Source organism: Mauremys reevesii, linkage group 2, assembly GCF_016161935.1.
Source record: "Mauremys reevesii isolate NIE-2019 linkage group 2, ASM1616193v1, whole genome shotgun sequence".
NCBI lineage: Eukaryota > Metazoa > Chordata > Testudines > Geoemydidae > Mauremys > Mauremys reevesii.
In genome coordinates, this window is record NC_052624.1 from 179,741,029 (window position 1) to 179,756,585 (window position 15,557).

Genomic DNA, 15,557 nt, shown 5'->3' on the forward strand with positions numbered 1-15,557 from the left:
TTTCCAGTATTACTCTTCTAAAATATAGGTACTAAAGTATACAGATTAAAAGCAGACAGCCAGATCAAAAACCACAGGAGAGACTAGAGCAGGGAAACTCCATAAAGGAGTCACTTGTGGAGTTTCCCCCGCATTATTCAGTTCAGCTCCCAGATCCTGTGAAACTGCAAGAGACTAGGGTCATCACTAACTCACTGTTTCAGAATGAGCTTGCACAGCTCTTATAACATCACCTAAGCTCTGATGTCATATCACTATCAGTGCATCGAACACTTACAACATACCAAGAAAGTATATTTTCAGTATGTAGAAATTAGATGCTTGGCTATACGTTTCAGAAGTGCCAGTTCTATATGCATCCATTGTCAAGGTTATTCAGCTGTTGCTGAGTGAAAAATCTGTTTAGTGGTGTGCTTACAAGTGTTGGGTCTTATTTTTAAAAGAAAACTAATTTATAATGTTCATATCTCAATATTTGGGTTATTTTTACTTGTGTCATTGGTATTTTATCTTTTGTCTTTGATAGTGACCTTAGAGCTAGGCTTGGAAGGCTTAGATTTTTATCAGTTGTTGATTTCACTGTACACACACACAAATCAATGAAAAATATTTCCATCAATGATAATCACATTTTACAGGTCAGCACAGTAAAAAAAATGTTGCTTGCAAACTTTTGAGTCCCACCTTAAGGTGTATAAAATGTGTTGTAATGCTGGTGTTAGTGGAGCTGGAGCAGAGGCATCATTTAAGTCGGGTGAAGAGGGCTGAGGGGAACCACCCCCTCCCGCTGGCCTCTGTGCTTTATCATGATAGGGAGGCACCAGTTTGAGGACACTGCCAGGGTAGGTATAGGAGGTGCAGCCTCCCCCATAATTTTGAACAACAGTAAACATTTACATTGATAAAAATTGAAAAAAAAATGCTTAAAAATAATCAATATTATCCAGTTATTAAAAAAATCAAATTCTGCCAAGCCTACTTAACAACAATGAAGTTTTCTGTTGGTGAATATTTAAATCATAGGGTACAGAATAAAGAGTTAAATTATGACAAATTAAATTCAATAAAGACAAGTGCAAAGTATTACACTTTGGAAGGAAAGATCAAATGCCCAAATAGAAAATGGGGAATAACTGGCTAGGCAGTAATACTGCAGAAAAAAAAAAAATTGGTCCTGTCTCAGTGTGGAGGGTTGGGTGAGATGGACTAGATTATCTCTTTATCCCCCTTCCAACCTTACATTTCTATGAGTATTTTTACTTGTTAGATAAAACATAGGTAATAAAACATGATGCAAAGCATCTAGAATGACTGACCTCTATATACCATAAGGCCTAGTGTACACATACAATTTAGTTTGACATAGGTACAGCACTCAGGAAACCCATACCCAAGTGCCATAGCTATACCAATCTTACCCCTGGTGTAGGGGCAGCTAGGTTGACAGACGAATGCTTCTGTTGACCTATAGGATGACCAGACGAGAGGGAGAAAATATCAGGACACCTTTTTTGGGGTGGGGTGGGGGGGAGAAGGGAGATCCGCTGGTGGAGCAAAAAAAAAAAAAAAAAAAAAAAGCCAAGTGCTACGGGTGGGACAAACACCTAAATATTGGGACGTCTGGTCACCCTATTGACCTAGCTACTATTGCTTGGGGAGATGGTGTTCCTGCAGTGACAGAAAACCTCCTCTCATTGCTATAGGCTTTGTCTATACTACAGGTTTATGGTAGCATAGCTATAGTGCTGAACCTATGCCACTATGGCTCCCACAGCATAGACTTGGCCTAATAAAGCTACCCTGTTTATAAACTGAAAAAGCCATAAAAACAATAGCATCCTATGAAGACTTTAGAAAATGCACAGCTTGAACAAAAATGCACACATCAAATCCAAAGATCAAGATAAGGCCCTTTATGATCTAGTTAAATACTAGAAGGATCTTGAATAAGGTTAAAACTATTATTTGGATTAGCCAGCTCATTGAGGTGAGTTTGGTCTGCCCTGGATTGTACAGTATTATTTGTGTTTTTTTATGCAAGTGATCATTGTGGCAAGGATTCTGTTGTGTTTTTGGCACACATTATTATAAAGTGCTGCAGAAGATGGTGGTACTATACAAAAATTTTAAGGAAGAAATCTTAATGGTTAGGAAACATCTTTAGAGTTCTGTTACGGGATCTGAATAAAAGAGCGTAGGTAGTTAGTGTTAACAGTTTGTAGTTGGATAAAAAGTTTCTTCTGGAATCTCTGGTGTTCAATCAGCTAGATATTAAGCTTCAATGCATCTGAGTGTTCAGATATCATTCTAACTTTACAGATGGGGAAAATGAGGCATGGAAAGGTTCAGTGATTTGTCTACAGACATGCATTAGCAAAATTTAGGAATAAAATATGAGGCCTGACTTTTACTTCCCTGATCTGACCACTGGATAACAGTTCTTGCCACTTAACCTATTTTGGTGAAGGGCATATTAATGTAAGGTGTAACAAGATCCAAGGGCTATAATAAGTTGAAGCTAGACAATTCAAACCGGAAATAAGGTGTAATTTTTTTTTTTTTTAAAACAGTGAGGGTAGTTAACCACCAGAACAATCTCCACATGTCGTGGTAGATTCTCCATCGCTACCAATTTTTAAATCAAGATTGGAATTAAAAATATACATATATGCTCTTGTTCAAAATGAATTTTGGCATGTTCTGGGGCCTGTGTTATACAGGGGGTCAGACTAGATTATTAGAATGGTCCCTTCTGGCCTTGGGATCTATGAAACATACAGACTTAGCAGAAGCACAGGCGTTTCAGTCAGTACAGAGACCACGACTGTATAAAGAGTTCTTGAATGGATGTATAGCATTCAGATAGGGATGACTGGTTTGTTATTTTTGTACGATATCTTTACAGGCAGCATATTAACACAGGCAAACCTATCCCCAAAATATCTGAAGTAAATGCATATTTTGTATTCATGAAGGCCTAGAATAAATACAAGAGTGCATGTTTAAACACCATTAAAAGCAAAATAACGTATTTTTACCATAAGATAATGTCCACGTTAGTCTTCGAATGATCCAAAATAGTTGTTTGGGGAAAATACAGTAGCTTTTTTAGAATTAAAAAAAAAAAAAAGTTTTTTGTTAATTTATATTCTTAATTTAGATTTAAAACATTGTTTTGATATAAACATTTGGATATGTTCTAGGATCACTACTTATCCTTGATAAAATACTTTTTCACAAAGGAATTCTTCAGTTACAATCCTCATGATAATTTCTTCCACTGATACAGCTTGATCAGTTCTGGGTGGACAGCGATACTGTGAACTGTTGCTCTATGTATGTTCTTTTCCAAAAAGCAAATCATACATTTGGGCACAGTCAGATTCATTGTATTCTGTCATCACTGAAACCCTATATTACATGAGCCAGTCAATGGTATCAGTGATTAATACTGTACAGTCTTCCACTCCTAAAAGGTATAGTCTCTTTTTAGCATGTACATCTATCAAGAGGTGCATACAGTATATCCCACTGGAGCACCAAAACTGTGAATTAGCGAACTCGTTAAACCTAATTTTTGACAATGAAGCCTTAAATACAGTATTAAAGTCAAATATAAGCAAAACAATCTTTTTTAAAATCTGAAATAAACAGTCTGTATTCTAAAACACAAAATATCTGTACCAATTAAATACAGTATGGAAGAAATAGAATATAAATTACAGTTCTTTACAGTAAATAGTAAAACACTAGTCAGCTTAATATACACAAAATCAAAGGAATAACAGCAGCTTTTCAGTAAGGTCCCAGGTATCTCACTCATTCACTTAGCTAAGAAATAAAGAAAAACAGGTACAGCAGGCCATTCATTTCACTCATTTTTACCGTTACTTTACAAATATCCAGGACATTGTACAGGCATCTACAATATCTACATGTGGAACAGCTTTCTCAAGAACTCACAAGCACTGTACATAAATCCCTCCATCATTTCCATTATTAAAACAGACTTTACAGATTACAATTATTTTAGACTGTTCCATTTTAGCTTGATCATAACCAGCAAATAACAGTGCAAGGTTTGCAGTCGTGATCCATTACTGCTGCTTTGTTTCCCCATTTGCCTAAAAGCCATTTTTAAAGGAAATGTTGTCCTCACTTCCTTGCAGTAATACTGTTTCTGCAATCAAACTGCCTGGCTTGGGTTAACATATGAAATTCCAAACATACAGGCTCGGCATTGATAGTATTTTCAATACAATGCCAAATCACCACAGTGGCAGGCCTCTAGGAAGACAAAAAAAAATAAAATAAAATATGAAGCAGTCAGATATTTCAGTGTACTTAAACACAGGACATAAGGCAGCATGGTGCCCAGTGACTAAAAGAAACATGGCACCAAGCTAATAGTTAAAACAAACGTTTACAATAAAAACAAGATATAAACAGCAAATGTGTCAGTTTAATACAAGTTCTTTGGTAATTAAGAACAGCATAGTGTAGTTTTTTCAAATATGGTTTTACATCCTTTTCCCCCAAAATAAAATATTTTCTTTTTTTTGTTTAAAATACATCTCCCAAGTTGCTGTATAACAAATAGTCCAGTACCTCATAAGTATCTACAAAACAGCTTTAACTGTATTTTAGTGTGCAGCCATATCTGCCTATTGGCAGACTAACTATAGATACACATTAATATATATATATAATATATATATATTATTTATAAAAAATTAGAGAATTAAGTCCATGACTCTACAGAGTGCACATTCAGTATGGACAGATGAAAACTGTACAAAGACTTTTAAAATCCATAAAGGTTTCTACACTTCGATGTGTGTAGCAAGTGCAAAAATGCTACGACTTATTTAATCCAAGACTTCCTGTTCTCTTGTTTCCTAGAAAAAGCAGAAGCCGCAGCATCTCCTGATTGACAGAGGGGTGCTTCTCCTGCTTTAGAAGAGGATGATGACCCCTGAAGTACAGAACTTTTTCGCTTCTCTAAACTTGAGGATGCCTGAGATTGTGAAGTGCTACTGCATCTCTTTGTTGAAGCTGGTGCTTTACTGAGGCGCCCGGGGCGAACAAACAAACCATGTCGTGGCTTGCAGTGGAAGTACTCTCTACCTTTTACAGTTCCATCATGTTTCCCTTAAATGAAAATAAATACATGGCATTAATTTTCAATACTTAGCCATCATGTGCCGTTACAGTATGTATATGTGGTGATTATCCTGAAAATACTCAAGCTTAAAGCTCTTAGTGATGAGAGCAAAAGTACGTAACACATGAGTGGTGAAGCATTCTGAGCAATGACAACTCCCCACACTAACTCTTAGGTACCATTTATTCCCTTTACAAAAACAAATGTCGTTTCAACATCAGAATTGAATATTTAAAAAATAAAAATTCAGTTTGTTGTTCAAAAAGGTTCCAATACCAGTCCAAAATCTGGCTGCTTAATTTTTCTAAAAAACCCACTAACTTCAAAAGTCTGTACGTGATTTCTATAAAAAGCTTTTACACTCAAATGGCATTGGTTCCCTTTCTGCTCCAATGTTCTCATAAAAATGAAAGTCGTACTGATAAAATCAAGGTAAAGAAGAGTTTTAAAATAGTACTTTAAACACTTCTCTTTACTATTTTTCTCATGAAAAGTGATCTCTGGCAAAGATAACAGGCAGCAGCTGAAACAAACATTTGAACTCTTCAGCTGCTGGTTCCTATAGTCCAGTGTTTCCCAAACTTGGGATGCAGTTTGTTTAGGGAAAGCCCCTAGTGGGCCAGGCCAGTTTGTTTACCTGCCGCGTCCGCAGGTCCGACTGATCGCGTCTCCCACTGGCCACGGTTCGCTGCTCCAGGCGAATGGGAGCTGCTGGAAGCAGCAGCCAGTACATCCCTCGGCCCACGCCACTTCCCGCTGCCCCCATTGGCCTGGAGCGGCAAACCGCGGCCAGTGGGAGCCGCGATCGGCTGGACCTGTGGACGCGGCAGGTAAACAAACCGGCCCAGCCCGCCAGGGGCTTTCCCTAAACAAGCGGCATCTCAAGTTTGGGAAACACTGCTCTAGTCAATGGAGGTGAATGCTGAATTGGCAACACAAGGTTGTTTCAAATTCTGACAGTTTTAAAAGGTTTAAGTTACCTTAACTTCCCCTGACTACAAAAACATGGGAACAAAGGGGAACCAATGGCAGCTTGTATGACCTGAAGTATGAAAATACTTTGCATAAAGCAAGTAGAACATAGTTCTTTGTTTAAAACAACCGTGAAAACAAAAACATTTAAAAATTAGCTCTTCAAAAAAACTGTAAACTTAAACAGCGATATACTACACTAAGAAAGGTGAGTATATAAAATAGCCCTGCTTCCTGACTGGTTTGGTATTTCCCAACACTATATTTACTCCTGGGGTAATTCTGCACCACTTCAGAATTCATGTCCCCCCGCCCCGAAAATACATTCTGCCAGAGAGGCACTGCAGTTATGCCTTTTGCCCAACAGAGGCTGCTGTGGCACCAGAACAGAGGGCAGCTGGCTCACCTGGTGTAGCAGCCAGCAGCTGATAGGGAGGAAGAGAGGCCACATTCCTCACAGTGCCCTGTCTGCAAGGTCAGGTGAGGAGGCACAGGATATGGAAAGAAGGACAGACAAAGCAGGGCACACAGGGCTGCTGGGTGGGAGGGGAGCAGACATAGACTGGGGTTCAGAAGGGCTAGTGAGGGGGGACAGACGGGGGTGGAGGCTGAATGGGAGTGAGGGTGCAGGGACATGTGTGGACAGGGCAGATGTGCCTGACTGAATGGGAGAGGCTAGGAGTCAGCCAGAGTCTGCATAGGAGAGACTCCCCAACTCCCTAATAATCCCCCACACAAAAAACCTGTTCCATACTTCTGCCACCCACACCCAACAACCCTCCAGGTTCACTCCCAGGCTCATGCCCACCAATTACTTCCCTTTCCCTCATCTCCTCTGTTACCCTTGACTCCCTCAAGTCTTTGCACTGCTTCTGAGGGATGCGGGAAATACGTTTCTGTATTGTAGTTTAAATGAACTATTACTCAAAGTTCTGCATTAATATGCCTAGTCAGAAATCTATTTGTCAAAAAACATTTCTTGAATCTTTTTGCTGTCTGTATTGTTACAGATATACTTGCTGACAGGTACTGTGAAATAAATAATTGAAACTAGTGTGATTATACTGTGTTATTTTGACAAATAAAATATGTAGAATTTTAAAATGCAGATTTTTCAGTTTTTAAGTGTGGAATTCTGCGAGGAGTACATAGTGTGTGAATTTACAGTGTAACCTTACATTATGTCACAGGATTGTATTTATAACCCACAGTACCTTATTTGTGGTTACTTACCCAACTGAACACTTAGTTCAACTCCAACCCAGATTCCAGCTGAAAAATCCACTGGTCCAATATATCTCACTGTGCCTGTCTTATTACTTCCTACACACACTTGTTCTCCCACTGCCACCCAGCTAGGCAAAGTGTGGGCTTGGTCTGCAGAAGCACCATCTTCAGAGTCAGAAACATCTAAATGGTTCTTTGTAATAAAATCATTAAGGGAAGAATCAGGATATGTCTGACAGTATGAAGTCTCTTTTACTAATACAGAAAAGAGAGGGTTTTCAATGGCGTTTGACAGCTGGTAACCCACAGCCACAGATTCCAGCTGGCCTAAGCGAATGCCCTCTTTGTAAGTGTTTTGTGATAAATCCGAGGCACTGTCCACCCCAGCAGTTGGTATTTCTTTCCTTCCATTAGAAGAACCAGTGGAACATAACTTTGGATCTACTGACTGGTCAAAGTCCTTTCCATCTTCAACACCCATGAACTCTGTAAATGAATGATCTTCGAGAACATCTGAAGTGTGCTCAATTGTTGCTTCCCGGGATGAAAACTCAATTTTGTCTCGCATGTTTTTGCTAGTTGAGGAATCTAAACCTGAACAAGAGCCAGCTCTATGTAACATCTCAGAGTTTTTGTCAGTGGTATTTAGGGATGGTGGAAACACTTTTGCTAAGGCACTGTTTTCTTTGAGTGGTGACACATGTATCTTATCTTTAGCTAAGCCCCTTTCTGGAAATTCCTTGTTCAAAGATCTCAAATCATATGCAAGACATGGTCCTGAATGATCGCTAGAGTCCAAATCCTTCATCTGATTGGCTAGCTGGTCTGTGCTATCACTACAGGGAACAAGCATGTCAGACAGTGTAGCATTAGAGGCACTGTGCGAAAAGTAGCCACTAGTAATACTGCTAGTGGTGGGGCTGCGAGATACCTCTTTCTCAAGGACACGAGAATTCATGAAGTCTGTTTTAGTGGAAAACCATTCTCTGTTCTCCAGACTAGCATTGTAAACACTGAAGTCAGCAAACTCCTCAGGTACATAAGGCCGAAAATTATGAAAACCCTGTGAGCTTATCAGCTTCCTATTAATGGCCCCCAACTCACTGTCCTCTTCATCAGAGTCCTGCAAAAATTAGACATAGTTACATAGGGTTAGCTCTTTATGAAACATTTCCTAAATTAAAGTTTCACAAAAATTCTCTTAGTTGATTTAAGTACTATCCCACAGCTTATATTGTGCGATATTCCAAATTAATTTGTCTCCTAAATATCAAAAGAGTGAAGAAAAATTTTACATTCTTTAAACAAAGAATGAGTCACCTTTAAACAGCAATTAATGCCTGAGTAACTAAAAGAGAAAAAGAAGCCATTGAAAGTGCTGCCCTATCAATATTTTCTAATATCAGAGGGGTAGCCGTGTTAGTCTGGATCTATAAAAGCAGCAAAGAGTCTTGTGGCACCTTATAGACTAACAGACGTTTTGGAGCATGAGCTTTCGTGGGTGAATACCCACTTCGGCGGATGCAATATTTTCTAAGCTGCTCATTTTAATTAAATTTGTAAAAAGTGTCCAAAATATTTTTACCTCTGAATTTATATGTAAATAGACCAAACAAGTGTCACTTAATGAGTCGTGTTCTGAGTTACTTATTGAGTACAAAATAGGTTTTTGTCAAGTCCCATTCCTGGAAACTATATAATACATTGCAGTTCTTTTCATTACATAGACCAATTATGAATGCATTCCTTTTAGAGAGTAATCTTTTTATGGTAACTTCATCACATAAGATATATTTTTAAAGTTTTTATAAGACTTTTCTACATGGCCAGTTAGTGCGCAGCAACCCAGGACGTGAATCCACAGTACACCAGCTTGTCTTGTACTAAGCTGCTACATAAACACAGTATGAGTCCTATAGTGCAGCTTAACATGCTTTCCGAGACTTTTTTAGAACCCCCTTTCCTGCACCTCCCACCATATAAAAATGCTTACATTCTCAAAATATAAACGTAAACTCTTAGACAGGAGAAAATTCAGAAAAGCTCAAAGTACTTTGGTTTTGGAATTATGGAAATATCTTAAATATTTTACTATTTCTGCTTTTGAAATTCTTTTAAACTCAGTCATAAATCTTCATCACACAAAGAAAAAAAGCCAATCAACATACATTTTTTCACTGTTTTGTTGTACTATATTTTTCTTAAGTGCCAATGCATAACTTTTTGTGCAAGTGGTATTTGATAGAGAAAAGCATGGGTTAGTTACCAAGGAACACAGGACTTCAGTTTAAATTTTAGAAATACAGTTTTAAAAAAATAACATTTGTTTCAGCACGTAACACTAACATATCAACTGTAATAGTGGTGGTCTTGCACCGCAGAACATAAGCAACACCCCTCATGGTGTACAGCATTCATTTCTCTAACTGTAGAATATTGACATTTTAAAGATCCACATTGTAAAATACAAGAGTGCTCATTATGCAAAGACATCTAACAATATTCCTAAGGTACTACTTCTACTACACTAGGTCCATTTTAAAATATTTTTAAAATATTTTAAAATGGCACCCTCTACCCACATAATTTGTCATCCTTACACAACTGAATTCCTCAATTATAACATAGTTAAGGTACACAAAGAGAGGCCTGAAATGATTCCCTGATCCAGCCAAACACTTAAGCACATGCTCCTAACATGTTCTAATTTATGTCAGGGCTACAAGAATTGCCTGTGACTGGCTCCCTGATTTCCTATCCTTTGCCTCAAGCTGATTCAATAGAGGAGAGAATCTGGGCCAAAATGTTTGCTTTTTTAATTATTTTATGTTTATTGATTGGATTTTTTCACTATAGTCATCACCATAGCATCCTAATGTCTCAAACATTAATGACTTCATCCTCAATGCCACTGTGAGGCAGGGATGTACTATAAAACCCATTTTAAAAATGGGGAAAATGAGGCACTAGACTAGAGCGATTTGCCCCAGGTAATATAGGATGCCTGTGGTAGAGCTAGGAAGATAACCCAGGTCTTCCTAGTCCCACTCAGATGCCTTGACTAAAATAGACCATCTGATCTTTTCTTCAGTTTTCACTTAAGTGTGTTTAAGATTTTTTTTAAAATTCTGCACAAAGCTCAGAATTTTTTTTTAAAACTATTTATTTTAGGTATTTATACTGTGCCCATCACTGTAGTATCTAAGCACTACCCATGGTACATGTAGTACTAGTGCTAATGCCACTTATAGCCTGTTTTAAATAATTTTTTAAATAAAGCTATGGAACCTTAAAAAAAGCATACAGAGCAACCAGTTTGTTCATTTTGTTAATTTCAGAAAGAAGCAATTCTCTAAAATGTCCTCTAAGGCAGTGCTTCTCAAAGCTGGTCCACCGCTTGTTCAGGGTAAGCCCCCAGTGGTCCAGGCCGGTTTGTTTACCTGCCACGTCTGCAGGTTCGGTCGATCGCGGTTCCCAGTGGCTGTGGTTCACTGCTCCTGGCCAACGGGGGCTGCGGGAAGCAGTGTGGGCTGAGGGATGTGCTGGCCGCCCTTCCCGCAGCCCCCATTGGCCTGGGATGGCGAACCGCGGCCAATGGGAGCTGCGATCAGCCGAACCTGCAGACGCGGCAGGTAAACAAACCAGCCTGGACTGCCAAGGGCTTTCCCAGAACTAGCAGCGGCCCAACTTTGATGTTTGGTCTGGAAGCTGGTGGCAGTGCTACACAGTGTCATGTGAGAGATGTGGGACTGATTTCTGCTCCTATTATCTTGTTCTTCGGGATAAAATCCTGACCCTACCAAAGTCAATAGCAAAATCCTTATTGACTTGAATGAGATCCGGATTTCACTCCATGCCTTAAATAGACAAAACTACAAAAAGCCGCTATACTTCCATGGGTTGAGAAGTTGTCACCTCTTATAATCTAAGCAAAGTTAGGCCTGGCCAAAATTGGATAATCCCCCTCCCGTGTACATGCATAGTGTGTAAAACATGTCTGTTTTGTGCATCACAGATTATCTAATATTTCATCTCCTATGAAACTTTATTCAGTAGCTCTGCTTACATTCCCTTGCTACACTTTTTAATATTTCTTCCTTTTCATGTTCTTTCCTTTAAAAGAAATTTATTAGGAACTTCAGAACTAAAATTCTAACAGCATATTTTACTCCGCTTCCTTACACTTATGTGTAACATTCTTTCCTTACATGGTCACACATTATGCTGTATAGCCAGTATTGAAAAATGTTACATGTGTACATTTAAGAGTGGAAGAAAGTGCAGATATTACAAATCATTAGTATACAGTTCAATTTATTTTTAGTCTTATTAGAAAAGTATTTTAAGAGCATAAAATATTTCTCCTTCATACTTTATGAGCATCTGTGGTTATAGAAAAGACAGTTACCTTTTCCATAACTGGAGTTCTTTGAGATGTGTTACTCATGTTCATTGCACAATAGGTGTGCAATGAACATGAAGTGGTGCCTCTGGAGTGGTGCCTCTATGGCGTGGTATAAGGGGCACTGCTGCACGCTCCCCCCACCCTCAGTTGGCCTTGCCTCTCCCTGTGGTTGAGGGACTTGACCACCAGGGAGTTGGGGGGCAGGGTGGGTGTATAGGTATTCATGCCCCTTGGTGGGCACAAAGTACTTCCGTTCCGCCCTCTTAGAGATGGGGGGCAAGGAAGCTGGGGTTTGCCACAAGGCTTTTGAAATTTTTGCCACCCCTTCGTGGAGTGGGAGGGCCACTCTGCCCAGTGCCGAGAGGACGCTGAAGAGGGAGTCCGAGGGTTCCTCCACCTCCTCGGCCTGAAGGTTGAGGCTCGATGCCACCCTTTTCAATAGTTCCAGGTGGGCCTTAGAGTCCTCCTGCAGAACAGGGGGGAGGAGGGGCCGTAATCGCCTCATCAGGGGAGGATGAGGATGCAGGTGCGCTATTCTGACCGGTACCGGAGGTCCCACCACTTGATGGCCCTCCAGGCACGAAACCAAAGATGCACACCCCACCGACTCCTTTCTAGGAGGCTGGGAAAGGGAGGCCAATGGCCACCAGGGGCTGCATCGGGGCCACTGGGCCCACTGGTACCACGGTGCTGGCCAAGGAACCCAGTGCCACTGCACCTGCTGTGGCACCGGCAGAGCAGGCTGTTCTGCCTGACTAGCCTGTCCCATCGACTGATGACTATGAAGGGAGGCTGGACTGGCGTATGACCTACCGCTGTCCCTGGACTGGGAGGAGCGGTGGTGTCGGGAACGGTGCCGACCATGGTCCCGACGTGGTGGAGTGATACCACCGGTAGCAGCTGCTCTGTGATCTGTTCCAGCGGGCAGATCTGCGATGGTGAGGTGCCAACGATCGACGCCCGGGACTGTAGGAGTGAGAGTTGATGGGGTGGGATCTGAGTTACTACAGAGAATTTTTTCCTGGGTGCTGGCTGGTGAGTCTTGCCCACATGCTCAGGGTTTAACTGATCGCCATATTTGGGGTCAGGAAGGAATTTTTCTCCAGGGCAGATTGGCAGAGGCCCTGGACATTTTTCACCTTCCTCTGCAGCATGGGGCACTGGTCACTTGCTGGAGGATTCTCTGCACCTTGAGGTCTTTAAACCACGATTTGAGGACTTCAATAACTCAGACATAGGTTAGGGGTTCGTTACAGGAGTGGGTGCGTGAGATTCTGTGGCCTGCATTGTGCAGGACGTCAGACTAGATGATCATAATGGTCCCTTCTGACCTTAAATCGATGAGTCTATGAGTGGTGCCGTGGCGGGGTCCTGGAGCAAGATGAAGAACGGGAATGGCGTTGACGCCCGTATTGCGACGGGCTGCGATAGCCTCTCGGAGACGAGGACCTCCGGTGCGTCTGTCCCAGTCTCGATGGGGCCCGCTCCCCTCACAAGGTCTACGGTCTGTCAAAGCAGAGTGGTGCTTGGAACCCCTGTCAGCCAGACATCCTGGTGGGGGTCAATGGGGACCGGCGCGGACTGCGCATGGGGCAGTCGCTGAGCAGCGAACAGCATTGGGAACATTCCTTCGATTGCAAACGGTACCGACCAGGCGGCGACTGTGGAGATCCAAGCGGTGGCTTGCCTCTGGACTGGAGAGCCAACGGTGGCGGTGCCCCTGGTACTGGCATTGACATAACGTCCCGGGCCGCTTGCAGGGCCTCCGACATGGAGGGCACCTGGACATCCAGGAAGGCCTGCGCCGAGTGAGCCGGGCTACTCCACTCAACCTGAGTCAGAGGCCTGGAGGCTGACAGGGATCAAGAACTGCCCAATGTGGGTCTAGTCTCTCCCTCGGTCCTGCTCCGGTGTCTCAGTGGAGAAGACGTCTTCTTAGCCTTCTTGGCATGCCCCACGGCTGGGGAGCAGTGCCAACTGGTGGAAGGCACCGAAGGGTCACCGCGTACTGACACCGTGGTACCCGGTGCCGACTTGGAGCAGTCCCCTGGAGTTGGGGTCAACGCCAACTCTATCAGAATGGCTCGGAACCAAATGTCCCTTTCCTTCTTGGTCCAAGGCTTGAAAGATCTGCAAATCTTGCAGCGATTGCTGAGATGGGTTTCCCCCAGACAATGTAAACAGTCCACGTGCATTGGCATTGGCCACCTGCAAGTTTCACATGACTTAAAGTCCAGGGCAGGGGGCATGCCCCAACCTGGGCGCACTAAACTAAACTAACACTAATCTACTAACTATGAATGAACAAGAGTTCAAGAGGAAAGCTGCAGTCAAGCTGGGGCAGAGCAGTTCCGATGCACCTTCAATGGCGGCAAGAAGGAACTGAGGGTGGGGGGAGCGCGCAGCACCCCTTACACCACGCCATAGAGGCATCACTCCAGGGGTTGCTAGGGGAGCTCCCCCACGGGTACCGCTAGGGGAAAGACTTCCAGTACCGGTGCATGTGGCGAGCACGCACACCTACTGTGGAATGCACATGAGCAAGCACTTGAAGAAGAAAACAGTTTATAATAGCTGAATAGCACATCACATTGTCTACAGTTGTGTGATCATACAGTAAAAGACCCTTCAAATAACGCATACCACCCAAAGGGACAGAGTTAAGGTTATTTTCAAAATATTAAAGGAAAACACTATTTTCCTAGCAAATATGTTTGCTGATAACATACCTAGTTGAATATGAGCGACTGCATAATTTTCCATAAAAAATCTGAATTAGAAACTAGCCTATGTCATCAACAAAATAAGAACCAAAAAGGGAATCCCTGAAGAATATGCTTGGAAAGGAGCACCAGCCAGGTGTCAAGGAAAGCAAAAGAAGCCAGCAGCATCAAAAACAGACTCAAGAGAAATGGTAAGGTGCATGTGGCAGCAGAAATTAACAAGAAAGAACTGCAAGTAGTTAATAGGGAAGCAGCAATAGCACAGGGATTCGGAGAATGAGAAGTGATAGCACAGTAAAACTGTGATATCTTGCGGATGTCAAGAGCCTTTTATGCCTTCTCTGAATTTAGCAGAGATAAATCCAAGTATCTGAAAGCGCCAAAATCCTTAATTTAGGGGTCACAAGCAGCCCTTAGACTCCCAGCTATTATGTTACTAATTTCAAACAAGGCACACGTTATTTAGTAGTTACGCCGCAGGTGCTTTACATTTATTTTCACAGCACCAAGTTTATTGCCCACTACAGGTATGAGATCTGCTGGAACAAGATTAGAAATGTTAATTGCAAACAGTTTTGAAATGCCCACACAATATTCAAACATTTAATCTAACCTTATTTCATGCCACTACACACACATGTATTGCAGCACATACATACAATATATGACAGTTAGCCTATGTTTTAGGTTTAATTTTGCCTTGCTTTTTGAAGATTTAGGCCAAATTCTTAATGTTAATATTGTTGTTTGTGGTTCAAGGTCTATTTTTCAATGTTATGAAAGGAGCATAAAAAGACAAAAATCAAAACTATACCTCCCACAGAATGTGAGAATTTCTGAGCCAGGCCAATCAAATGTCATGTAAACATGTTTAAAAATGTGTAACATTTTACCCTAGTAAAAAAAAAAAAAAAAAAATCAGTTGTCCATTTTGTAAATACATATTCAGTCTTCATTTAGAATTCTTGTTATTTACATGCAGTCTAATCCTGCAAGATGTTGCTGAGGTGTCATATCTGATGTGGCACTCAACTATTCACAGATTCAGGCCTATGGTGCTACTGGC

The 15,557-nt window shown here is 41.4% G+C and overlaps 1 protein-coding gene across 4 annotated transcripts in view; it reads right to left on the minus strand.

The window, feature by feature from the left end:
• Positions 1–3,657: 3,657 nt before the first annotated feature.
• The window catches only part of KIF13A (kinesin family member 13A), a 198,636-nt gene continuing 186,736 nt past the window's right edge, over positions 3,658–15,557 (minus strand). For all 4 annotated transcript variants that reach the window (XM_039523229.1, XM_039523227.1, XM_039523230.1 and 1 more), the window contains 2 exons: positions 7,370–8,486; positions 3,658–5,151 (listed from right to left, as the gene is read on the minus strand). In XM_039523229.1, coding sequence (XP_039379163.1) covers positions 4,865–5,151; positions 7,370–8,486 — 1,404 coding nt within the window. In that variant the 3' untranslated portion in view covers positions 3,658–4,864. The remainder of the gene's footprint in view (positions 5,152–7,369; positions 8,487–15,557) is intronic.